The sequence below is a fragment of the Coregonus lavaretus genome (genome assembly GCF_964263955.1).
Source record: "Coregonus lavaretus genome assembly, chromosome: 2".
Lineage (NCBI taxonomy): Eukaryota > Metazoa > Chordata > Actinopteri > Salmoniformes > Salmonidae > Coregonus > Coregonus lavaretus.
Window position 1 is genome coordinate 83,017,329 of NC_139989.1, and position 27,978 is coordinate 83,045,306.

The 27,978-nt window shown below is 41.6% G+C and overlaps 2 protein-coding genes across 2 annotated transcripts in view; one reads left to right on the forward strand and one right to left on the reverse strand.

The window, feature by feature from the left end:
* The window catches only part of LOC311140907 (NACHT, LRR and PYD domains-containing protein 3-like), a 466,410-nt gene that overhangs the window by 102,422 nt on the left and 336,010 nt on the right, over positions 1–27,978 (forward strand). The gene's annotated exons all lie outside the window — the stretch shown is intronic.
* LOC311099245 (NLR family CARD domain-containing protein 3-like) lies at positions 8,494–27,876 on the reverse strand. Its single transcript, XM_084139937.1, has 11 exons — positions 27,751–27,876; positions 22,068–22,172; positions 20,168–20,311; positions 15,094–15,210; positions 14,714–14,798; positions 14,356–14,584; positions 12,257–14,012; positions 11,797–11,970; positions 10,961–11,168; positions 9,689–9,758; positions 8,494–9,123 (listed from the first exon to the last, which is right to left on the reverse strand). Exons 3-11 carry the CDS (start codon positions 20,293–20,295, stop codon positions 8,597–8,599), a joined length of 3,294 nt encoding a protein of 1,097 aa, XP_083996063.1. The 5' UTR covers positions 20,296–20,311; positions 22,068–22,172; positions 27,751–27,876; the 3' UTR covers positions 8,494–8,596.

Genomic DNA, 27,978 nt, shown 5'->3' on the forward strand with positions numbered 1-27,978 from the left:
ATGATAGAGGCCTCTAGTGGCCAAAACCCGTATTATCATGGGCAGGGCCTTTGGGGGCTTCCACCATTTTAATTAATGTAGACAACTGGGTGGGACTTCCATCTTTATTGGCTGGCCACGCCTCCAACCACACCCGTAACTGCAGCCTTACAGGCGTACTGCCTAATAGCCAACTATCATCACAATACATTGTGTTAACGTAGGATTGGCCAACTATCATCACAATACATCGTGTTAACACAGGCTTGGCCAACTATCCTCACAATACATTGTGTTAACACAGGATTGGCCGACTATCATCACAATACATTGTGTTAACACAGGCTTGGCCGACTATCATCACAATACATTGTGTTAACACAGGCTTGGCCAACTATCATCACAATACATTGTGTTAACACAGGATTGGCCAACTATCATCACAAGTACATATATCAACACATTAATTTTCTAGTTTTATCATTTAATCATTTTCAGGGGCAATGTCATTTTGACTTCATGCTTTCAAGTTACCACGTTCCATTCCCCATTACACACGGTTCATTCTGCTCCAGTCACTGCCTATGGACACCACCCGGCTCCTCACTGCAAGCCTGCAGACATCAAGCATCTGTGCCACGTGTTGACGTGTGTTTATGTGTTTAAATGTTTATGTGTTTATATTTATACTGGACAGAGAAGGAACCCTGGGGGCTTTTATAGAATGCTAATGTCTTACACACACACACACACACACACACACACACACACACACACACACACACACACACACACACACACACACACACACACACACACACACACACACACACACACACACACACACACACACACACACACACACACACACACACACACACACACACACACACACACACACACAGAGACACCACACACACACACACACACAGACACACACACACACACAGACACACAGACACACACACACACACACACACACAGACACACACACACACACACACACACACAGACACACACACACACACACACACACACACACACACACACACACACACACACACACACACACACACACACACACACACACACACAATGCTGGAACCTTTGCCATGAGCTGTTAAAGCCATCGTCAGCCATCCTCCTCCTCCTCCTCCTCCTCCTCTTCCTCCTCTTCCTAATATTCTTCATCTTCCTCCTCCTCCTCCTCCTCCTCCTCCTCCTCTTCCTCCTCTTCCTAATGTTCTTCCTCCTCCCCTCCCCCTCTTCCTCCTCCCCCTCTTCCTCCTCTTCCTAAAATTCTTCATCTTCCTCCTCCTCCTCCTCCTCCTCTTCTTCCTCTTCTTCCTAATATTCTTCTTCCTCCTCCTCCTCCTCCCCCTCCGCCTCCCCCTTTTCTTCTTCCTCCTCCTCCACCTCCTCCTCCACCTCCTCCTCCTCCCCCTCTTCCTCCTCCTCCTCCTCCTCCCCCTCTTCCTCCTCTTCCTAATATTCTTCATCTTCCTCCTCCTCCTCCTCCTCCTCCCCCTCTTCCTCCTCCTCCTCCTCCCCCTCTTCCTCCTCTTCCTAATATTCTTCATCTTCCTCCTCCTCCTCTTCCTCCTCTTCCTAATATTCTTCATCTTCCTCCTCCTCCTCCTCCTCCTCCTCCTCCTCCTCCTCCTCCTCCTCTTCCTCCTCTTCCTAATGTTCTTCCTCCTCCTCCTCCCCCTCTTCCTCCTCCCCCTCTTCCTCCTCTTCCTAAAATTCTTCATCTTCCTCCTCCTCCTCCTCCTCCTCTTCTTCCTCTTCTTCCTAATATTCTTCTTCCTCCTCCTCCTCCTCCCCCCCTCTCTCTCCTCCTCCTCCTCCTCCTTCCCCTCCGCCTCCCCCTTTTCTTCTTCCTCCTCCTCCACCTCCTCCTCCACCTCCTCCTCCTCCCCCTCTTCCTCCTCCTCCTCCTCCTCCTCCTCCTCCCCCTCTTCCTCCTCTTCCTAATATTCTTCATCTTCTTCCTCCTCCTCCTCCTCCTCCTCCTCCTCCTCCTCCTCCTCCTCCTCCCCCTCTTCCTCCTCTTCCTAATATTCTTCATCTTCCTCCTCCTCCTCCTCCTCCTCCTCCTCCTCCTCCCCCTCCTCTTCCTCTCTTCCCTGCTAGGGCAGTATGATGTTATGAAACGTTTAGATCTAAATATATACGATGTAGACCATCTGACCTCTTTAGTTGAGCAGCCAGGTCACACCAGATCCACTGCAGTATTAAACGTTTGTCCAGGTCCCCAGGATGCCGGGAGATGCCTTCAATACTGTCCACTAGGGGCAAATGTCAACACCTATTTTCTATCTAGTAGGCTCGCAGCTTGCTACGGTGTTAAGCCGCGAGCTATGGCTTTGAGGATCGCGAGTTCAAGCTCAGTGCTAGTTTAAACCTATCCCAAAACCTTAACCCTTACCTTATCCAGTCAGAATTAATGCCTAAAGCATTTATATCTGAGACATTCCCTTTGCATTCCTGAGCCTTCCTACCCAGGTGTCTCAATGAGCTCTCACAGTCTCACTGCAGAATTAGACAATTTTGCACTTTTCTCTAAACTTCAAATTTCGAAGTTGCTCCAAACGTCAAATTTAGAAGTTGCTCCAAACGTCAAATAAAAAAAGTTAAGGGTCAAGGTTAAGGGTTAAGGTTTGGGGTAGGGTAAAAAAAAAGATTTAAAAAAATTATGAGTGACTGCAACTGGGATTGAACACGCAACCTTTTGATCCAGAGTCATGGGATTACATAACCTTAGCAAAACCCAAGTCTACTTGGCGGTAATAACGCTCACTGTTGCCCCTAGTGGTCGGTTTTGAAGGCATTTCCTGACTTCCTCATGACATGGACAGACGTCCAATTTAGAAATCAGTCTTCAGCGATCTGACTGGTCTAAAACAGATATTAGACCCAGGTCAGTCTAGTTTCCCTTCAATCCCAAACTTAACGCGACAATCAGCAATTGAAACAATAACAAAGCTATTCCCCACCCGTTTTGGTAAAAAGCTGAGGGATGGAGCTGGATAAATGTATCCTCTCTCAATGTATAGACAGAGCTATGGATGCAAGGACTGACCATCCACGATATCAACATTATAACTCTAACCTATACAGACCAAGGACTGACCATCCACGATATCAACATTATAACTCTAACCTATAGAGACCAAGGACTGACCATCCATGATATCAACATTATAACTCTAACCTATACAGACCAAGGACTGACCATCCACGATATCAACATTATAACTCTAACCTATACAGACCAAGGACTGACCATCCACGATATCAACATTATAACTCTAACCTATACAGACCAAGGACTGACCATCCATGATATCAACATTATAACTCTAACCTATACAGACCAAGGACTGACCATCCACGATATCAACATTATAACTCTAACCTATACAGACCAAGGACTGACCATCCACGATATCAACATTATAACTCTAACCTATACAGACCAAGGACTGACCATCCACGATATCAACATTATAACTCTAACCTATACAGACCAAGGACTGACCATCCATGATATCAACATTATAACTCTAACCTATACAGACCAAGGACTGACCATCCACGATATCAACATTATAACTCTAACCTATACAGACCAAGGACTGACCATTAACGATATCAACATTATAGTTTTAACCACGTTTTGATGCTCTACAGTGTTGATGTTTATGTTGTTTACAAACATTTGCATAAAATAAGTAATTATTTTGGGTTCTGACGGGGTACCACTGTCACGGTACTGATGTGGATGCGGTGGTGAAGTCAGGCGCAGGACACAGAGGATAAGTCAAAACGACTTTACTGAAATACTTGGAACAAATACTAATTAAATGGCCTCGAAAACACCGGAGGCGAACTAATACGCGAAATGCATAAAAACACTCACAAACAAAAGTACCGAACCTCGACACCAAACGACAGGCGGACAATAACACACAACTACCAAACATAACACAGGGGAAACTTATAGGTGACATAATCATGACAGAATACGAAACAGGTGCACTTAACTAGACATGACAAAACAAACATCGAAAACATCAATCGGTGGTAGCTAGTACTCCGGGGACGACGAACGCTGAAGCCTGCCCGAGCAAGGAGGAGGAGCAGGCTCGGCTGAAACGGTGACATTGCCACAGTGGAAGCATGTGACTTGATTTCCTGGTCTCTGATTTTCAGTTGAAACTCTGTGATCAACTTTTTATTTATTTGAAAGGAACACAGACAAGAACAAATAGCAGCAGGAATGGTTATACAGCTAGAGACACAATACTGTTAAAATATATATCAGAACAAATAGCAGCAGGAATGTTTATACAACTAGAGACACAATAATGTTAAAATATATATCAGTATATTATGGAAACTAGTTTTAACTAGCAGATAAATACAATTATAATAAACCACATATACAAAATGTGTTGTTTGGCTAGCCCCATGGATCCTAGCAGTGGATTGTTCTAAATAAATGATATCTATGAAAGTGCTGATCCAATGAGGTGTGGTGGTTGCCATCTTAGTTCCAACATCTTTTTAGCTGCTGTCCAACCTGACAACATTATACGTCTTTGCTGTAATGACAGTGGTGAATTATCATTCAGTAATAACAGTTTGGGGGAACAAGGTATGAGGATACCTCTTTTCAAAACATGTCCCCTGGTCACTCCCAGTACATATGATTAAAGGAGCCCAAGGCACCTTGATTACATAGATCACACAGAGGAGCGGTTGTGATTTCTATTAAATTATGTTTTCTAGGTCGAAGGTTTACCCTGTGTATGAGATAAAAATGTATCAGCTGATGATTAGGATTGTTAGATGAACCCACTAAGTTCCTGATGAACTCAACTGGTGAGCCTCTTTAGCAGCTAGTTCCATGGACACACTGATTTCAATGTCCTTTGCCAAGGTCAGATGACTTTCAGTCAACAGTCTCTTTTGTGTAGCTTCACTCCGTAGCCCACATACTAGTCTGTCTCTAATGATGTCATTTACAACAGCATTAAACTCACAGTGTTCTGGTAGTTTCTTTAATGCAGCAGCAAACATTGTTACTGATTCTCCCTCTTCCTGATGTCTCCTGTGGAACCTGAACCTTTCAGCATTAACTAGTGGTTCTGGTGAAAAATGTCCTTTAAGTATCTCCACAATATCCCCATACGTCTTATTACCTGTTCTGTCTGGCTGTAGCAGGCTGCCTAGTAAATTAAATGTCTTTGGCCCCATTACACTAAAACATGTAGGCACAATGTTGTCCTCATCCATGTCATTTACAAGAACAAAATCTTCAAACCGTTCTGTATATGAGCTCTACTGCTCAATACTTTCATCAAACTGTCCAATGTTTCCATCAATTCCAATAATTTTTTGTTTCTCAATAAGCTCCTGATTGTCACTCACTTCAATATTGTCCTCAACCAAAGCAATATTTTCCTCAGTCACGTGATCTTCATTCACTTCACTCACTGACGTTTCCTCCTAAGTTAGTGTAGTATCGAGTCAATGCTGGCAATTATTGCTGTCAAACAAAGGAGTCCGCTCATTCTGAACCTTGATCATAAGTTTTATTCATATCACAAGATTTCAGCATGAGTTTACAGGTGTCAAGATCACCCGGAGAACGGCGTCCCAGATTGCAATGGCCGCTCTAACCTCTTCTTCCTTTTTACCCAGTATATATAATCTTCCCAAGATATGGGTGGCTCCCTCTACTGTCCAATCCCCTGTCTACAACACACACTTCCTGTATTTTGTATGTGGCGTCACACTAAAACCGGCTCTCTTTCTGCCAAATAAACCTCCTCTCAGATTCCACTTAAAAACATTAACAAAGTCATAATCTTCATATACGACATTAGCTCATTTAGCAGTTTTAATTAAAAGGTTTGTCTTCACAGTTGAATAAATGTCCTTTCCTTTAATCATTGTATATTCCTTCTTTTTAATCACGTTGTTTTCCCACTCCGATGTCCGTCTCGAGTCCTTTTCTGCCGTCAATGACGATGTTAACTCCAGTGGTGGAAAAAGTACCCAATTGTCATACTTGAGTAAAAGTAAAGATACCTTAACAGAAAATGACTCAACTAAAAGTGAAACTTGAGTAAAAGTCTAAAAGTATTTGGTTTTAAATATACTTAAGAATCAAAAGTAAATGTAATTGCTAAAATATACTAAAGTATCAAAAGTAAAAGTACAAGTATAAATCATTTCAAATTCCTTACATAAAGCAAACCAGACGATTGTCTTGTTTTTAAAATGTACGTTCAGCCAGAGGCACACTCCAACACTCAGACAATTTACAAACAAAGCATTTGTGTTTAGTGAGTCTGCCAGATCAGAGGCAGTAGGGATGTTCTCTTGATAAGTGCGTGAATTGGACCATTTTCTGTCCTGCTAAGCATTTAAAATGTAACGAGTACTTTTGGGTGTCAGGGAAAATGTATGGAGTAAAAAGTACATTATTATTAGTAGTCAAAAATATAAATAGTAAAGTCAAGTACAGATACCCCAAAAAACGACTTAAGTAGTACTTTAAAGTATTTTTACTTAAGTACTTTACACCACTGGTTAACTCTCTTTCTTAGCTAGCTTGACTGTGCACTTGCCTCTGCTATCAATACACTGTGCTAATATTAGCCTATTCTGTACCACAGAAAAAAACAGTTTTAAACAGTTGTAAAAAGCCACTTCTTCCAGACAGAATAGTTCCTGTAGATTCAGACTTACTCATCGCCAATCTTTTGTTATGTCTCGTGGGTTTCATAACCACGTCTGTATAACAATTCAATAATGATGAGACAGGAGACAGGAATCAGTTCAACCATTTATCTGGGACGTGATCATCTCAACACATACAAACCCCCATGATGCTCTGCAGCACAACCCCAATATACAACAAATACATAGATAAGTAAATGGATACTAAACAAAACTCATAGAGGAATTTAAATGTTCAGTTGTAGAAAGTAGGGCCATGGGATAGGGTCAGAAAGGTCAGTATGTTTGATAACTGGTTCCAGAGGTGACATAACAAGCATAAGGTCCATTATAACACAGTGAAGTAGAGGTGGGAGCTAAAAGCAGACATGGACAGTGAGACGGTGTGAGGAGGTCAGGGGTGAAACACTAGATCAGGACAGGTAGAAATGGCAGGGCTGGAAATAGACACAGAGACACATTCTGATCATGGCTCAGACCTGACCTGAGACACCCAAACAGAAGATGCCATAGCAAAGTCCTGTCCAGTAGGCTATATGGGATTTCCTTTAATCAAAATACAACACATGGAAATGTGTCCAGTGTGTGTGTGTGTGTGTGTGTGTCCAGTGAGTGTGTGTCCAGCGTGTGTGTGTGTCCAGTGTGTGTGTTTGTCCAGTGTGTTTGTGTCCAGTGTGTGTGTTTGTGTGTGTGTGTGTCCAGTGTGTGTGTGTGTGTCCAGTGTGTGTATGTGTGTGTCCAGTGTGTGTGTGTGTCCATTGTGTGTGTGTGTGTGTGTCCAGTGTGTGTGTATGTGTTCAGTGTGTGTGTGTGTCTAGTGTGTGTGTGTGTCCATTGTGTGTGTGTGTGTGTCCAGTGTGTGTGTGTATTCAGTGTGTGTGTGTGTGTCCAGTGTGTGTGTGTCCAGTATATGTGTGTGTGTGTCCAGTGTGTGTGTGTCCAGTGTGTGTGTGTCCTGTGTGTGTGTGCAGTGTGTGTGTGTCCAGTGTGTGTGTGTGTGTCCAGTGTGTGTGTGAATCCAGTGTGTGTGTGTGTGTGTATGTGTGTGTGTCCAGTGTGTGTGTGTGTGGATGTGTGTCCAGTGTGTTTGTGTGTGTGTGTGTGTGTCCAGTGTGTGTGTTTGTGTGTGTGTGTGTCCAGTGTGTGTGTCTGTGTCCAGTGTGTTTGTGTGTTCAGTGTATGTATGTGTTCAGTGTGTGTGTGTCCAGTGTATGTATGTGTGTTCAGTGTGTTTGTGTGTGTCCAGTGTGTGTGTGTGTTCAGTGTGTGTGTGTGTGTTCAGTGTGTGTGTGTCTAGTGTATGTATGTGTATTCAGTGTGTGTGTGTCCAGTGTGTGTGTGTGTCCGGTGTGTGTGTGTGTGTGTGTGTGTTTGTCCTGCTTGTGTGTGTCCAGTGTGTGTGTGTGTCCATTGTGTGTGTGTGTGTCCAGTGTGTGTGTGTGTCCAGTGTGTGTGTTTGTCCAGTGTGTGTGTGTGTGTGTGTGTGTGCAGTGTGTGTGTGGGTGTGTCTCCAATGTGTGTGTGTCCAGTGACTGTGTTTGTCCAAGTGTATGTGTGTGTGTGTGTGTCCAGTGTGTGTGTGTGTGTGTCCAGTGTGTCTGTCCACTGTGTGTGTGTGTGTGTCCAGTGTGTGTGTGTGTGTGTGTGTGTATCCAGTGTGTGTGTGTGTGTCCAGTGTGTGTGTGTGTGTCCATTGTGTGTCTGTCCACTGTGTTTGTGTGTGTCCAGTGTGTGTGTGTGTCTATCCAGTGTGTGTGTGTGTGTGTCCAGTGTGTGTGTGTGTCCAGTGTGTGTGTGTGTGTGTGTGTGTGTGTGTGTGTGTGTGTGTGTGTGTGTGTGTCAGTGTTACCATGGTTATTATTTACAGGGACACTGAGTCCCCATCATCCCAAACCCAAAACCCTGGATAGAGGGGCTCAGTGAATGTGGAGTGGAATGTGTTCAGGTGGGTCAGTGTGTCAGAGGAGACTCTGTAGAAGGACAGAGTGCCGGCTGGCCAGTCCAGATACACTCCTACTCTGTGGGAGCTGGAGGAGGGGACGTCTATGGTAGTGGACTTATTATTGTGACAGGCAGAGTAACTGTTGTCAGAGCAGACCAGACTCCAGGACTTGTAATTGTATCCAATCACACAGTCAATAGCCCTTCCTCTCCTGCTGATTCCTTTATATGTCACTCCTATAACAGCCCTTCTCCCACTCCACTCTACCTCCCAGTAACAGCGCCCAGTCAGACCCTCTCTACACAGCACCTGACTCCAGTCCTTAAATCTCTCTGGGTGATCAGGATACGGCTGCTTCTCACTCCTCCATGTCACCTTTCTGTTCTCCTCAGACAGAGAGAGGAATCTGTTTACTGTGTTTAGGTCCAGTGTGAGATCACAGACATCTGATGGATGAAACCAGACACAATATTAGAAATCATCATCATTCACATTAGAATGTTAACTCACTTTTCACTAATTCATTTAATGTAGATGTTTCTAGGTATCAAAAGGAGAAGTTAAGGTAACTTGAGACTTGTTGAATGATCATATGTTATACTGTATGGTAATATAAAACACACTTATTCCCATTAATTACACACACACACACACACACACACACACACACACACACACACACACACACACACACACATCCTGTACACACACACCCCCTGAACACAAACACACACACACACTGGAAACACACCCTGAACACACACACACTGGACACATACACACCTTCATGCATGAACACACACATTTCTAATGTAACAGGAACACGCCACACACACACAGACCCACACATTGTCAAAGCAACTCTTAGTAAACTTTGGTGTCCCTGATTTGTGCTTCTGTAGAACTACAGCTGATATTTAATATGACCAAGTAAGTAATGATGGTGGTCTTTGACTTTACTTGAATTAAGACTTATTCTTAGTCATATTCTTCACAGCAGTCAACACTCACATTTTCTAAGTCCAGGTTTCATTGTGTTCTCTCCACCATGTTCCACACTGTAGCGGTAAGCAGAAGAACAGACAGTCATTGAGGGATACACCTGAACTTACACACACACACACACACACTGGACACACACACACACACACACACACACACACACACACACACACACTCTCAGCATATAACTTTGTCCAAGTGTGTGTGTGTCCAGTGAGTGTGTGTGTGTGTGTGTGTGTGTGTGTGTGTTTGTGTCCAGTTTGTGTGTGTGTGTGTGTGGGTCCAGTGTGTATGTGTGAATGTGTATGTGTCTAGTGTGTGTGTGTCCAGTGTGTGTGTGTGTGTCCAGTGTGTGTGTTTGTCCATTGTGTGTGTGTGTGTCCAGTGTGTGTGTGTGTGTGTCCAGTGTGTGTCCAGTGTGTGTGTGTGTGTGTCGTGTGTGTGTCCAGTGTGTGTGTGTGTGTCCAGTGTGTGTGTGTGTGTGTCCAGTGTGAGTGTGTGTGTGTGTCCAGTGTGTGTATGTGTCTAGTGTGTTTGTGTGTCCAGTGTGTGTGTGTGTGTGTGTGTCTGTTTGTCCAGTGTGTGTGTGTGTGTCCAGTGTGTGTGTGTGTGTGTCCAGTCTGAGTGTGTGTGTGTGTGTGTGTGTGTGTGTGTGTGTGTCCAGTTTGTGTGTGTGTGTGTGTATGTGTCCAGTGTGTGTGTGTGTGTGTGTGTGTCTGTCCAGTGTGTGTGTTTGTACTGATACACGTGCACACACACACACACACTGGACACACACACACACTGGACACATACACACACACACACACACACTGGACACACACACATACACACGCTGGACACACACACACACACAATGGACACACACAAACACTGGACACACACACACACTAGACACACACACACACACACACACACACACTCACACTGGACACACACACACACACTGGACACACACACACACTGGACAAACAAACACACACACACAAACACACACACTGGACCCACACACACAGGACACACACACACAGGACACACACACACACACACACAGGACACACACACACAGGACACACACACACACACAGGACACACACACAGACACACTGGACACACACTGGACACACACACACACACTGGACACACACACACACAATGGACAAACACACACACTGGACACACACAGTCTTTATATAACAAGGTGTGTGTGTGACAGCATATAACTTAGTCCAAGTGGTGGTCAGAATGTTTGTCTTAACTAGCCTGATAACTCCAACATGTCTGATATGAACATTGACATAAACCCTCTACATACTTGAGTTTCTCCAGTCTGCAGTGTGGATCCTCCAGTCCAGCAGAGAGCAGTCTGACTCCTGAGTCTCCTGGGTGATTGTAGCTCAGGTCCAGCTCTCTCAGGTGTGAGGGGTTTGACCTCAGAGCTGAGACCAGAGAAGCACAGCCTTCCTCTGTGACTAGACAGCCTGACAGCCTGCAAAGAGTCAAATCATATTAAAACCACACTTTTTGTAACTTTCTCATTCATCATCATTCACCATTCATTCATGATTATTCATAATCATGGTAGCATCCACATGAATGTAGAAGTGTTCAGAAACATCTTCTATTCTTACTGACAATACAAGTGAAGTGACTCCAAAATGACAGGACATTATTCATCATTCAGTTTCTATTAGGAAAAACATAATCCAAAACACAACTAAAAAAACTGCAAATGCATTCAACAAGTTTGTAGAATCACAAGCTTGATGTAATCACTGTGGGTAAGGAATATGGGACCAAATACTAAACTTTTGACTAAATTAATTTGTCCAAATAATTAGACTTCTTCAAATGGGAGAACTAGATACGTAAAGTGCTTTCGTATCTAAACAGTAACACAGATATGTATGAAAAACGTCAAATAAACGGTGACATTATATACTGTCACCTAATATGAAACATTCTATCTCAAATCCAAAATGCTGGAGCATAGCACCAAATGTAAAACTGTAAGCTTCACTGTCCAAACACATATGGTGTGGACTATGTGTGCCTGGTAAACACATGTGGATCTGGTGAACAGTTATCACTTGTTGACCAACTACAGGAATACTGACCTCAGAGTCTCCAGTTTACAGTGGGGATTCCCCAGTCCAGCAGAGAGCAGCTTCACTCCTGAATCCTTCAGGTCATTGTTACTCAGATCCAGCTCTCTCAGGTGTGAGGGGTTTGACTTCAGAGCTGAGACCAGAGAAGCACAGCCTTTCTCTGTGACTCCACAGCCTGACAGCCTGACAGAGAGATCATCATGATTTCACAAACACACTGTTAATTTAACACCAGTAGTGTAGAAGGACAATGGCAGATGCATTTGGTTTATTCTCTCAAACAACATATAGATTCATCTTCCGTCTCCTAAAATTCATATTGTTATACTAATGTGAACATCAATGCATTGATTCAGTAAGTTTTTCAATGTAATACTATATATTATATACATATTATAATACATTTATTTCTCTAAACTTAATATTTCTTCCTGATGATTAGTACTTAAATGTCATTTTATGTACTCACAGAGCAGCTCTGGAGGCTTTGACCACTGGAAGCAGCCTCAGAAGACCTTCCTCTGATCTGGAGTATTTCTTCAGGTCAAACACATCCAGCTCCTTTTCTGAAGTCAGCAACACAAAGACCAGAGCTGACCACTGTGCAGGTGACAGTTTGGCTTCTGAGAGACTTCCTGATCTCAGGTATCTTTGGATCTCCTCCACTAGAGAATGGTCATTCAGTTCATTCAGACAGTGGAACAGATTGATGCACCTCTCTGGAGAGGGATTCTCCCTGATCTTCTCCTTGATGTACTTGACTGTTTCTTCATGGCTCTGTGAGCTGCTTCTTGTCTTTGTCAGTAGACCTTGTAAGTGCTTCTGATTGGACTCCAGTGAGAGGCCCAGAAGGAAGCGGAGGAACAGGTCCAGGTTTCCTGTCTCACTTTGTAAGGCTTTATCCACAGAACTCTTGTAGACGGTAACTTCAATAACTTGAGGTTCGGCCATTAGATTCTCATTGTTGTTGATGAATGAGAGGAACACATATACAGCAGCCAGAAACTCCTGAATGCTCAGATGCACGAAGCAGTACACCTTGTCCTGGTACAGCCCACATTCCTCTTTAAAGAGCTGTGTGCACAATCCTGAGTACACTGAGGCTTCATTGACATCAATGCCAGCCTCTTTCAGGTCTTCTTCATAGAAAATTAGATTGCCCTTCACAAGCTGTTGAAAAGCCAGTTTTCCCAGTGACAGAATGCTCTCTTTATTCCAGTGTGGACATGTCTCTTCTTTCCCAAGATACTTTTCATTCTTCTGTTTGGTATGAAACTCCACAAGGTGTGTGTACATCTCAGTCAGAGTCTTGGGCATCTCTTCTCTCTTATGTTTCAGCATGTGTTCAAGGACTATTGCAGAAATCCAACAGAAGACTGGAATGTGGCACATGATGTGGAGGCTCCTTGATGTCTTTATGTGTGAGTTGATTCTGCTGGCCAGGTCCTCATCACTGAATCTCTTCCTGAAGTACTCCTCCTTCTGTGGGTCATTGAACCCTCGTACCTCTGTCACCTGGTCAACACACCCTGAAGGGATCTGATTGGCTGCAGCAGGTCGGGTAGTTACCCAGAGGAGAGCAGAGGGAAGCAGATTTCCCTTGATGAGATTTGTCAGCAGAACATCCACTGAGGTTGACTTTGTGACGTCACAACAGATCTTGTTCTTCTGGAAGTCTAGGGGCAGTCGGCACTCATCCAGACCATCAAAGATTAACAGAACTTTGTACTTGTCGTAGTTGGAGATTCTTGACTCTTTGGTTTCCATTGAGAAGTGATTGAGAAGTGCAATCAAAGTGTGTTTTTCCATTTTCATCAAATTCAGCTCCCGAAAAGGGAATGAAAATACAAATTGGACATCCTGATTTGCTTTTCCTTCAGCCCAGTCCAGAATGAACTTCTGCACAGAGACTGTTTTTCCAATGCCAGCGACTCCCTTTGTCAGCACAGTTCTGATAAGTTTGTCTTGTCCAGTTAAGGGTTTGAAGATGTCGTTACATTTGACTGCAGTCTCTGGTCTTGCTTGTTTCCTGGTTGTTGTCTCAATCTGTCTCAGCTCATGTTCATTATTGACCTCTCCTGTTCCACCCTCTGTGATGTAGAGCTCTGTGTAGATCTTATTGAGAAGTGTTGGGTTTCCTTGTTTAGCGATCCCCTCAAATACACATTGAAACTTCTTCTTTAGATTAGATTTGAGTTCACGTTGGCAAATCACAGCAAGCTCATCTGAATGAAGAAATAACACAGAGGATATTAATATTACGTCTGTTTTAATGCCTACAGTATTCTAGGACTGTTATGACATTTTAAATTATAATAATTTATTATCTTGTCTGTATAAATCTGTAAATGTTTTCATAATGCATTACACACTGGTGTGATTGATTTATATCATTATTGGTATTATTGATGGCATTAATAATATTGTCTCTCTCTCTCTCTCTCTCTCCTCTGTCTCTCCTCTTCTCTCTGTCTAAATGAATTAGTTACACAGCTACTTAAGCTGTACTTTAGCTACAGCTTTTAAATGTTCTAAAACAGCATTCAACATGAGGCAGACAGCTCTTACTTTTCTCCAGTGTGTCAGCAAGCTCCTTCTGGTTCATTTTCCTCAGGACGTGCAGTGTGATCTTCAGAGCCCCCTCTCTGGCACTGCTCTCCTGCTTCTCATCTTCAGCATCCACCACTTCCTTATCCTGCTTCTGACTCTCAAAGACTTCTGGGAGTTCTGGACTAAGAATCCTCTTGAACATCTTCAGCTCGTTCTTCACAAATGTCATAATATTCTCTTCAAGCAACTGAAATAAATCAAGTAAATAAGTTAAGCAAGAGTCTAAATGCTTTCTCATTAACACATTAATGAATGATTGACAGATCAACTTTACTTGAGGTAAACAAAAACAAATGTACATAACAGGACCACATACACTGAATATGGAGGCCAGGTCTGTTTGATGACTCTGGGAAGACCGACCACTGAGAATCTCTGACTCTGATCTCTCCTGTTGGTTTCTATGGACAAAACATGAGATTACATTTCCTCATCCAGGGAGTACACACACACACACACACACACACACACACACACACACACACACACACACAGACACACACACACACACACACACACACACACAGGGAGGGAATGTTGTGTTTGTTTAATATTGTTTTAGGACTATTAAAATGGAAAAAAGGATTAGCATATGGATTATGAAAACAACCAAAAGAAATGGGAAAATGGGAGAGGAGAAATGACTAGAGACAGTGTTGTTTAACTCACTGACCGTGACCCATGAGTTCTTCTTACCTTTGTTCACTAGAAAAGTCTCCCTCTCTAAACATTATAGGACGACGCATAGACCAGTCACTCTTCATGGACACACAGCTGGGTACAGGGGAGGCTGGTCTCTCCTGCTTGATTGGGCTTCAACACAACAGAGACAAACATTACGTCTCTCATCTACTCTGAGCTCAGATGGGGAAACATAACAAGAGTTTCATTCCAAAACGCTATATATCCATTTTCAGAAATGTTCGTAAATTAGCTTTTATTGTTTAAAGAAATTGTGAAAGAGATTGGTGTGTTTTTTCACTAGCTAATCATGGTATGCGATTTGTTTAAAATCTATCACTTGACGGCTTCATTTCAGAGAGACAAATAATCATGTATTTTTGCAAAATATCTGCCTAACTCTCAGAGAAATAAGTAGTACTGCTAGGTTTTACACAGTAATAATATATCTGCCTCACTCTCAGAGAAATAAGTAGTACTGCTAGGTTTTACACAGTAATAATATATATATCTGCCTCACTCTCAGAGAAATAAGTAGTACTGCTAGGTTTTACACAGTAATAATATATATCTGCCTCACTCTCAGAGAAATAAGTAGTACTGCTAGGTTTTACACAGTAATAATATATATCTGCCTCACTCTCAGAGAAATAAGTAGTACTGCTAGGTTTTACACAGTTATAATATATATATATGCCTCACTCTCAGAGAAATAAGTAGTACTGCTATGTTTTACACAGTCAAATGTGGCCGACCGGCTCGATTCAATCTTATGTTGCAAAATTAGATTTTTATTTTTATTTTTTACATTGGATAAAAGTAGAGACTCAGCTAGAAAAAGGTATATCATACACTACAGTTGAGGAACAATGGGAAAGTTATTCTGCTTTGAAAGATGATAAACTTGTAACCTCAATTTTGAGAAAATGGTCTTTCAAAGTTTTGGTACACCTACTGGAGAGCTCTTCTTTATCTACAGAGGTTTTACTTTGGCAGATAATGTCACCCATCTAAATAAATAGTATATACTGTGGTCCTCTGTAGCTCAGCTGGTAGAGCACGGCGCTTTTAACGCCAAGGTAGTGGGTTCGATCCCCGGGACCACCCATACACAAAAAAAATTATGCACACATGACTGTAAGTCGCTTTGGATAAAAACGTCTGCTAAATGGCTAATTATTATTATATATATATATAGTTAACTAAATGTATGGTGTTTTTGGTTTATGTCAGTTTCATTGTTTGTTATGCTATAAATTGTTATGTTATGGTTGTAAGTGGTAAAATGAACTAGAAAATGTCATATTTTGAAATCTGAGTAATTACTACTTTAGTAAGGATATACTTTATTCAGTACTATACTTTATTCAGTACTACTGCAGTTGCTAAATAATTCCAATAGATGGCAGCATAAGACCATGAATGACATTTCAGAATGTTAGTTTAGTTTTCTCCCTGGATACACCACCACTCCCCCTCACAGGAAAACTCCTGCACATGCTTTTTACTGTCCCTTTCCACATTGCTAACGCAAGAGGAACGACTGAAAAGGCATTTAACAGATTACTGTGAAATAATATAATGATGATTCATGTTTATTATTAGCTGTTTTTATGCTCATGTTTTGAAATTATACTTCATTACTATAAAGATTATCAATAAGCCTGAACATTAATTTAGTCACCTCTGGTTGAGAAAAACGTATTTTCCTAGTACATTCATTGTCAGATTCATCAACCAGCAGCGAGCACTCTGCCTTCTAGCACAAGCGAGGGGCATGTTGAGGTACATTTGCTAACCGGGAGGGTTGCATGATGTAATTCATTGGTGGGCTGGAAGACGCACTCTTGTCTTATCTATTCCGAGGTTGTTTAATCGCAATATTAGATATTTAAAAATGCATGTATATTAGAGTTGAGGTTGGAGCATTTGACTAGTGATTATTTACCCGGGGTTCAACACCTGCTATAGTCACTATTTAATTGCTCTTCCAAAAGCATCACAGGCCTAATATGAGATATATAGCTAACTAAAGTAATGAGTGACCATTTTAGAAAATCATGGGACATTTAGAATTTGGTTGCATGCTATTTTATGTCAATCATATTGCTGCTTGTAGCCTATAACTGATGCTTCGTGGTCTTATGCTGCCATCTATTGGAAATATTTAGCTATTAAAAGTTATTAATTCACGTACAGACGTTGGTGAGGCAGCTGAGAAATAAAGTGTATTAGATCAGTCTCAATCCTGCCCCACGCCAATTGCTGGACTTTCACACAGAGGTTACTAGGTCACCCAATTCAAACCACATTTGAAAAATAAAACAAATGTGTCTTATTTATCAAGTGTTCTGTCTTGCAATTATACATATAATAAAATAACAACAAAATAATCAAAACGCTATTTAATACTATAATTGTATTTACTAAGATAATATTATTACTAAAATAGTTTCTAAAAGTGTTCTAGGCTACCCTACCCTAGAATTAGGGGTTACGGCTAAAATAGGTTATAAGTAGGGTAAGAGTTTCTGTATAGCACTTTGTGAAATCTGCTGGTGTAAAAAGGGCTTTATAAATACATTTGATTGATTGTTAGGTTTAGGGTTTTTATGGCAAAAAACTGTATGGGTTTATAGCACTCTTGCGCCTCCCTTTGGCCATCTGTGGGTACTACATAACTCATTCATTACATTTTTTACATTTACATTTTACATATTTAGCAGACGCTCTTATCCAGAGCGACTTACAGTTAGTGAGTGCATACATTTTCATACTGGCCCCCCGTGGGAAACGAACCCACAACCCTGGCGTTGCAAGCGCCATGCTGTACCAACTGAGCTATATGACACTTGCTAGGCTCATAATCTGAGGTAGCAACTGTGTCAGATCTACAAATCCATTAGCTAGACGACCCGATTAGACAACAATCACCCCATTATACGCATTTGGTTTGCAACTCAGTGAACCTGCGCAGCATTCGCTCAATTTGATACCTACAAACGCAGATTTCGATGCATATCAAATTACCCAGCAGTCATTTAGAAACAACAAGTCATCAAAACAATTTTTATTTCTTAATTAAAAAATGTCTTCTGGCTGTTTAAATCGGCCACATCTTGAAAAAGAGGAGAGGGACATGCGTTTTGTTTAGATTGTACACTTTTTTCTTAAAACAAATATGGTTAACCATGACCAGAAAATGTTTAATGTTTGATGGCTTTGCGCCAGACAACACCTCTTAAACCGTGTCTCACCTCACTATAGGTGACCACAACATGTACTCATGTGAACAGTGTGAGCGCTCACCAAGTAGCAGTAACCTTGGTAATAATAAGCTACCTGAGGTAAACCTACAGGGTTAACACTCACCAAGTAGCAGTAACCTTGGTAATAATAAGCTACCTGAGGTAAACCTACAGGGTTAACACTCACCAAGTAGCCGTAACCTTGTTAATAATAAGTTACCTGAGGTAAACCTACAGTAGAACTACTAGGAGCTGGTAGGGTGAAAAATGCCCAAACATAAGGCCTGTTTTTTCGCGATTACTTCATAACCAGGGACAGAAGGTAATATTATGAAACTTGGCTCCATGGCGGATGCAATGAACTAATTTTATCAGAAATAAACGTTGTAAAAAATGTCACTTGAGGCGCCCCGAAAATAATATAAACAATTTTGGTCCTTGGACACAGAGGGGTTAAATGGTAAAGTTACCGTCCATCTAGTGAAGAGAGGAGAACCGGACAGAGGGATGGTTGGTAGCCAGCATCCGTCAACGAGAGAGGGAGAAGCCCTCCACGGTATTTAACAGGTGGAAGAAACAACCAGGGAGCTCCATCGGTCCACAAGAAAAGCAGGCAGCCGGTGATGATGTAGTGGTAGCTAGGATAACTAGGATGCTGCTGGTAGAGTAGCTAGCTTAGCTAGCTGTACCGACTAGCTTGGATAGCTAGCAGGTCGTTCGTCTGTCCCTCGAGGATGATGACGAATCCGGTGAACCACACAATTAAACAAGACTAGCGAGTGAAAAGGATCTGGCTACACTCATACTGTCACTGACCATTACGCAAAAAAAGCAAATTGAACAATAAACTTCAGTGTCTCAACACTATAACGAACTCCATCGTTGTTCCCCAACATCACCTCAGACTACTCTGCGCGTAACTGGACAATATGCTTGGCGCCAAACCGTACGTGGACGCGGACAGTTCTGTACGGGGACGCGGACAGTTTCAGAACGCGGACATGAGCAGTGCCACACAATAAACTAAAAGCAGTCTTTAAAGTCGGGTACATTAGTAATATTCTTTTTTTTATTATGTCAAACAAAATAAAATCGTTTTTTAAAACAATATTTTGAGATCTGGGCACGTATCCAAAAAGCGTCTCAGAGTAGAAAAATTGGTCCTCTCTCTCCCCAGACAGACTCATTTAATACTGGGTCGTTACAATATTTTGAGATCTGGGCCCATATCCAAAAAGCGTCTCAGAGTAGAAAATGTGTCGTATAAGTGCTGAGAATAAAGCCATTTTAGTCCTACTCTTATGGGTATAAATTAAAGCTATGCATGAAGCCTCTTTATTCATAAGTGTCCCACCTAGTTGGCAGATATTTAGGACACCTCATGAGCTGTCCTAACCAGTTAAGAGGTACCAGCAGGTGTCTTGATAATAGAAACATGCAGCGAGTCAGTGGTTTCTGTACCACATGTAATTGCTTTGGAGCAGTGGCGACCTGTCATTCAGGGCAGAGCCCCACCTGTTTAGCAGATGCTCTTACCCAGAGCGATTTACAGTAAGTGCATTCATCTTAAGATAGCTAGGTGAGACAACCAGATAATACAGTCAAATATACAGGATACGAACATTCAATTTCAGCTAAACAATGGATATATAGCGTTTTGCAATAATAATAATAATAATAATGATATACATTTAAAATCTATTAATTAAACATCTGAGAACAGTAATATTGAAGGTACCCATAAGCAACCATTTCTGACTAAAAAACACATGTGAAAAATTGTGGAAATAGCATTTAGGAAATAAACTCTTAATAATTCTTAAACAAAATTGTCATCTCACCTCTTAGCTTTGGTGTCATGTTCCCCAGAGAGACTCATTTTAGAGGCAGGACCCCCCTCCTCTCTCTCCCCAGAGAGACTCATTTTAGAGGCAGGGCCCCCCTCCTCTCTCTCCCCAGAGAGACTCATTTTAGACCACTGACCCCTAAACAGAGATCCAACATGTTGGTTGTAGTTAACACAGTAATTCTTGAATGTGAATTGTTATAATTTATTAATTATCTCTTACACAACATTTACTAACAGACATATCGAAACAGTCAGGTGATTTAATGCAATCACATGAATATGTAGTTGTGACAACTCTTCACCATGGCCATGTCACACCCTTATTTGTATTCATTAAAAGTCGGCCATTTATTATTTTTGAATCTGTTATTTTCTAAACGTATCTGAGAATGTAGACAGAAGGGCTAAAACAGGCTTGATTGATCTGGGGGGGATCAGTGATCTATACAGAAAGGTTTTTTGCAACAATTAAGAGATTCTTTATAATTTAAAGTCGGCTAGGTTATAATGTATAACAGTTTATTTTTTTGTGTAAAGCAGATCAAGGTCTATACCTCAGCCAGTGGCGACCCGTCATTCAGGGCAGGTGGCCTTTCCTGTTTTGCATGTTATTGTGGCATTAATACATGTCACATATCAGTTCGCTAACAACGTAAAAAATATATACACTACCGGTCAAAAGTTTTAGAACACACACTCATTCAAGGGTTTGTCTTTATTTTTACTATTTTCTACATTGTAGAATAATAGTGAAGACATCAAAACTATGAAATAACACATATAGAATCATGTAGTAACCAAAAAAGTGTTAAACAAATCAAAATATATTTAATATTTGAGATTCTTCAAATAGCCACCCTTTGCCTTGATGACAGCTTTGCACACTCTTGGCATTCTCTCAACCAGCAACCCGTTATTCAGGGCAGGTGGCCTTTCCTGTTTTGCATGTTATTTTGGCATTAATACATGTCACATATCAGTTTGCAAAAAATGTAAAAATAAATAAATATATATATCATTGAGTTAATAAAGCCGCATACAAACATGGTCTCCTTTTTGTTTTCTTGAGTAAGGCAGCTCCAAAATGCCGGTGTTTCAGCCTAGCTCAGTGCTTTCTGTGGTGGTGGGGTAAGACAGAAGAAAATACGGAGCGCTGTGCCGTGATTGGCTCAGTGTTCTGTCATTCATGGGGACACTACGTCACCGCCAAGTCTAAGGGTAGAGCTAGAAAATGCAAGCCCCTTGGGTGCTGCCATAGAGTTACATTAGAAGTGCCCATCCAAGAAGGTCATTGGCCAACAGATAAAATGACCTCAAATCACATTATATCTACAGTAGCTTTGATTGGACTGATCATGTCAACATCATACTTTCAAAATCTTAGCCAGCAGTCATCATCATGAATCAAGTCGACAATCTACAGGCAAATCCTTTTTAATCTTTGTCATATGAAGATAAATAATGAAGAGAAATGATAGGACAGCTGTTGGGACTCTGCTGTTGGGACTCTGCTGTTGGGACTCTGCTGTCGGGACTCTGCTGTCGGGACTCTGCTGTTGGGACTCTGCTGTCGGGACTCTGCTGTCGGGACTCTGCTGTCGGGACTCTGCTGTCGGGACTCTGCTGTCGGGACTCTGCTGTTGGGACTCTGCTGTTGGGACTCTGCTGTTGGGACTCTGCTGTTGGGACTCTACTGTCGGGACTCTGCTGTTGGGACTCTGCTGTTGGGCCAGCTTTATGTAGGCCCTAATAGTTTGTAGTTTAGCCTAGACCTACGAGAGTCTGCCCGTCTTTCCTACATATCAACACATTCATCCGACTTCTAATGTTACCGAGAAATACGTGCCACAGTTTCAACAGCCATTGTGTAACTGCGTAGGCTACACACTTACTTTCACGTTCATATGGGGAAATCACATAACTTCTTACAGTCGCTGGTGCAGCCGCCTGTTCTCTTGCAGATGAAGTAGCTTTTATAGGCGACTCATTCAACCAGCCTAAACAACAGTAAATAAAAGATGTCAAATGGTCAAAAGTCAATCCTGATATAGCCATGTACATCAAAGAGTGGTGTATTGCTACAGATGTAGGATCTTAATTTTAGCCAGTTTGCTACAGCAGGAAAAGAATCCTGCAGCAACAGGACATTTGAATTATTATGTGGATTATAATTAATGAACAATTCTTTTAATAGAAAAGTGGAATTGATCATCTTCAGAAACCTTTTTTAAAGCTTAATACACTCAAATACACTACAAGTTTCAGTTCTCCTGCAACTGGGTGATCACATTAAGATCCTACATCTGTACAGAGATTATGTCTTTATCTAAATAAGGCAGTTTGAGTTATTAGCAAAAACGTTGCAACGGTCAGCTGCTGTAAACCTATGTGATTGGATGTTATAGACCCATCTGAACAGTTTCTTTCCCCATGTTGTGTTCCTGACCAACCGACCATCTGGCCCAGTGAGACTAAAGGACTATACACTCTATGCTGCACACCACATCAAGCCATCTCTGAACTGTACACTACCATCTGGCCCATAGAGACTAAAGGACTATACACTCTATGCTGCACACCACATCAAGCCATCTCTGAACTGTACACTACCATCTGGCCCATAGAGACTAAAGGACTATACACTCTATGCTGCTCACCACATCAAGCCATCTCTGAACTGTACACTACCATCTGGCCCATAGAGACTAAAGGACTATACACTCTACGCTGCTCACCACATCAAGCCATCTCTGAACTGTACACTACCATCTGGTCCATAGAGACTAAGGGACTATACACTCTATGCTGCACACCACATCAAGCCATCTCTGAACTGTACACTAAATAACTGAACTATACTGCATTAGCACTCTGTTAATCTCTCTTAGATATATTTATTCTGGTCCTGTATATGTATACCCACTGTACTGTATATCTATATATCAACTGTATTCCCACTGTACTGTATATCTGTATATCAACTGTATTCCCACTGTACTGTATATCTGTATATCAACTGTATTCCCACTGTACTGTATATCTGTATATCAACTGTATTCCCACTGTACTGTATATCTGTATATCAACTGTATTCCCACTGTACTGTATATCTGTATACCAACTGTATTCCCACTGTACTGTATATCTGTATATCAACTGTATACCCACTGTACTGTATATCTGTATATCAACTGTATTCCCACTGTACTGTATATCTGTATACCAACTGTATTCGCACTGTACTGTATATCTGTATATCAACTGTATACCCACTGTACTGTACTGTACTCCTGAGTGGCGCAGTGGTCTAAGGCACTGCATCGCAGTGCTAACTGTGCCACTAGAGATCCTGGTTCGAATCCAGGCTCTGTCGCAGCCGGCCGCGACCGGGAGACTCATGGGCGGCGCACAATTGGCCCAGCGTCGTCCAGGGTAGGGGAGGGAATGGCCGGCAGGGATGTTGCTAGAGCATGGCGTTTGCAACGCCAGGGTTGTGGGTTCGATTCCCACGGGGGGCCAGTATAAAAAGATATGTATTCACTAACTGTAGTCGCTCTGGATAAGAGCGTCTGCTAAATGACTAAAATGTAAATGTATATCTGTATATCAACTGTATTCCCACTGTACTGTATATCTGTATACCAACTGTATTCCCACTGTACTGTATATCTGTATATCCACTGTTCATTCTCTTATAGCTCTATGCTCACTCTTCCTAGTTGTGTATAATGTTGTACAGACATTTGTGTAAACTCTACTGTCTGTATTCTGTCTCTAAATGTTGTCTGTCACTATCACCATGTAGATTTATGTGTACAGATGTAGGATCTTAATTTGATCACCCCCCACTGCAGAATAACTTTCCAGCAATGCAGGAAATGTAAAACTTGTAGTGTATTTGAGGTTTTAAAAGGCTTCTGAAGTTTGTAATTTCCACTTAGAAATGTCAGACTTGCGTTTCCCTTAATAGAAATGTATCAACCGCTACAAAAATATCCATTAATTATAATTCACATAATAATTCACATTTCCTGTTGCTGCAGGAATATTTTCCTGCTGTAGCAAACTGGCTCAAATTAAGATCCTACATATGTATGTGCAAATGTACTTGGCGAATAAAGGTGATTCTGATTCTGCAAAGGTTGAGTCTCTAGATTCCCTTGCTGCTCTGGGGAAATAATTAAATGGTTGTCATAGTGATTTAAACTGGGACTGGTTATCTCCCAACTCTGAGACCATGTCATTTATTATATTTCACCCAATTGATAAAGGAAGCTAGAAGGCTGAACCCAGAAGACATCTTTAAATCAACACTTACTGATATTATCCTAAAATCCTTTCACTCATATTGTTGTGTCTCTTTGTTCAACGGACGTTGGGTAGCCTGTGATATTAATATTGTAGAAAACAGTGGGGCAGGGCAGTGAACCCAGGTCACTGGCGAAAAAGGCAAACACCCAAAGCATCGCGGCAATAGGGTTAAACCTATTGCTGCGATGGGAATTGTAACCTGGCTCACACTGCCCCCTATAAAAGCAAGTCCTGTGCTTCGACTACTCAGACCCCTCACACATCCGGGCCGTGCATTCTGATGGCCTCACAGACACCATACTACTTCTGACACCAATGTAGCAAACAGCGGGTCAGGGAAGCGAACCCAGGTTGCACGTGTAAAAGGCAAACAACCTACGCATCGCACCAATAGGGTTAACCCACATGGTGGGAATTGGAATGTGGCTCACACTGCCCCCTCCGACCAGGAAGTCGACAACTCACATGTCCGGGCCGTGCGTTCTGATGACCTCACAACCGCCATTCCACTTCTGACACCAATGTAATTCTCTGGCAACAGCTCTGGTGGACATTCCTGCAGTCAGCATGCCAATGGCACGCTCCCTCAAAACCTGAGACATCTGTGGCATTGTGTTTTTTGACAAAACTGCACATTTCCGAGTGGCCTTTTATTGTCACCAGCACAAGGTGTACCTGTGTAATGATCATGCTGTTTAATCAGCTTCTTGATATTCCACCCCTGTCTGGTGGATGGATTATCTTGGCAACGGATAAATGCTCACTAACAAGGATGTTAACAAAATTGTGCACAAAATCTGAGAGAAATGTGTTTTTATGTTCATATGGAACATTTCTGGAATATTTTATTTCAGCTCATGAAACATGGGACCAACACTTTACATGTTGTGTTTATATTTTTGTTCTGTATAGATAAAAACACAAAGCTTCCAGCAGAGGTCAGTGCTCTTCTGACATCTGTCAGATGGTAGTGTGATGTCCGAAGCTTCGACCGTCATCATCACGTAGTATTGTTACTTTGATACAAGCATTGATACGTTGTGTCGAATCAGTAGTGCTTTGAAAACTGCAACGGTGCATCGTAGCTCCGGTATTAATCGTCCAATCCCTAGTGTCCACTGAATGTTGACTAGCAACAAGAAAGTGGTACCTAAAAGACACCCACCATGAGTGCCCATTGAAGTGGCTCCAGACGAGGACATCTGAAATAAAAACCCTCCAACTTACAATATGGAGTAAAAAAACAAGTGGAGCAAACCAGACCAAACCAGACCAAACCAGACCAAACCAGACCAAACCAAACCAAACCAGACCAGACCAAACCAGACCAAACCAAACCAGACCAAACCAAACCAGACCAGACCAGACCAAACCAAACCAAACCAAACCAGACCAAACCAAACCAGACCAAACCAGACCAAACCAAATCCTGGGAGATACAAGACAGAAAGACTTTGTTCATCAACTTAAAGAAGCAGAGCTACAAAGAGGTGCCAGTCTTCTAACATCTCTAAGGCCAACCAGAACACTGGACCAGCTGCTCTTCAATATCACATAACAGATGGAACCCTTCTGACTAAAGAGATGACAAGCCAGCACAGGCATAAGCATACTGTCTATTGAGGTGGCGCCAAGAGGTGCGGCCAACATGCTAACATCCAACCTCAAAATATAAATGGAAATACCAAAGCCTGTAACAACATGTAGTCGTGACTGATATCGTTCACCTCCCTGTTACTGTTTGTTTAGGTAGTTATAGACAGTGCAGCAACACAAGGCCACATTCCTCTCAGCCCTTCCACTCTCTTAGGCTAATGTGTATTTATTAAAAGTAGACTATTTCTTTCAATCTGTTCTTTTCTAAACGTATCTGAGAATGTAGACAGAAGGGCTAAAATGGACATGATTGATCTGAGGGGGATCAGATCCGTACAGAAAGGTTTTTTGCAACAAGTAAGAGATTTATATTATGTAAAGTAGGCTAGGTTATAATATATAATAGTGGTTTGTTAGTGATATGCAGATGGAGGTCTATACCTCAGCTATAGCCTACATATCCTAGATGACCAGCCTAAACCGGTTCAGATCAGTTCACAGTGGTTATCAGTAGCAGGATTGATCACCTACAAATCGGTTTTAACCAGTATATCTAGCTAGCATCATAGTCCACCCCTCAGGCTACATACAGGTTTCAGCATGAGGCAGGCATCAACAGCCGAGTTGTAGGCTACAACCTGGGTCGTGTTCATTAGTTTACTCCGCAGCCAACAGTTTTAAAATGTTGCATAAACAGTTTACTCCAAACGCTGTCCAACGTGACCTAAACGGTTTCTGTTGCCAAACGTTTTGCTACGGTGGGCACTAATGAACACACACAACCTGTTTCGAGGAAGTGTAAGTTGTTGTTAGTCTTTCCACTGTATTTATTTGTCTCTCTTTCTCACGAAATACCTTCCTGAGTGAAAAGAGTTAACAGTAGATTAGAAAGAGAAAATGTTGTTGCTTGTTGTGTTTTAAGCCTGTTTTGAGAAGACAAGTCTATAGACCTATGATACAGTACACTCTTAGAAAAAAGAGTTCCAAAAGGGTCCTCTGGCTGTCCCCATAGGAGAACGCTTTTGGGTTCCAGGTAAAACCCTTCTGGCTTCCATGTAGAACCCTCTGTGGAAAGGATTCTTCATGGAACCCAAAAGGGTTCTACCTAGGACCAAAAAGGGTTCTACAAAGGGTTCTCCTATGGGGACAGCCAAAGAACCCTTTTAGATTCTAGATAGTGTAGGAGCGATCACCCTGGAGCACACAGATGGAAACAGAACGAATTCACCCCACGCATCTAATTTATATCCAAAACATGTTAAGGAGAGTAGGCCTATTATAACACTGTCCACAAAACATATAATCAACTATATTAATACACATAACAATATCATCAACTATATTAATACACATAACAATATCATCAACTATATGAATACACATAACAATATCATCAACTATATTAATACACATAACAATATCATCAACTATATTAATACACATAACAATATCATCAACTATATTAATACACATAACAATATCATCAACTATATTAATACACATAACAATATCATCAACTATATTAATACACATAACAATATCATAAACTATATTATACACATAACAATATCATCAACTATATTAATACACATAACAATATCATCAACTATATTAATACACATAACAATATCATCAACTATATTAATATCATAACAATCGTCGTCTTACCTTTTCTATGTCTCTCAATAGAAGTAGAGTCTGGAATGATCATTCGGTGGTGGAAAGTTCCTTTAGTTTGTTCTGCTCATTTCCATATCAGGTTCTACCTGTTCTCTCTCCCACTCCCTGTCTCTTTGTAGCTCTTACAATGTGCCTTGGCATACATTCTACAAGTGTCTGGAACTCCAAATGTAGTTCTGATTTAGTGTTCCAAATGAAAACAATTTGATTAAACAG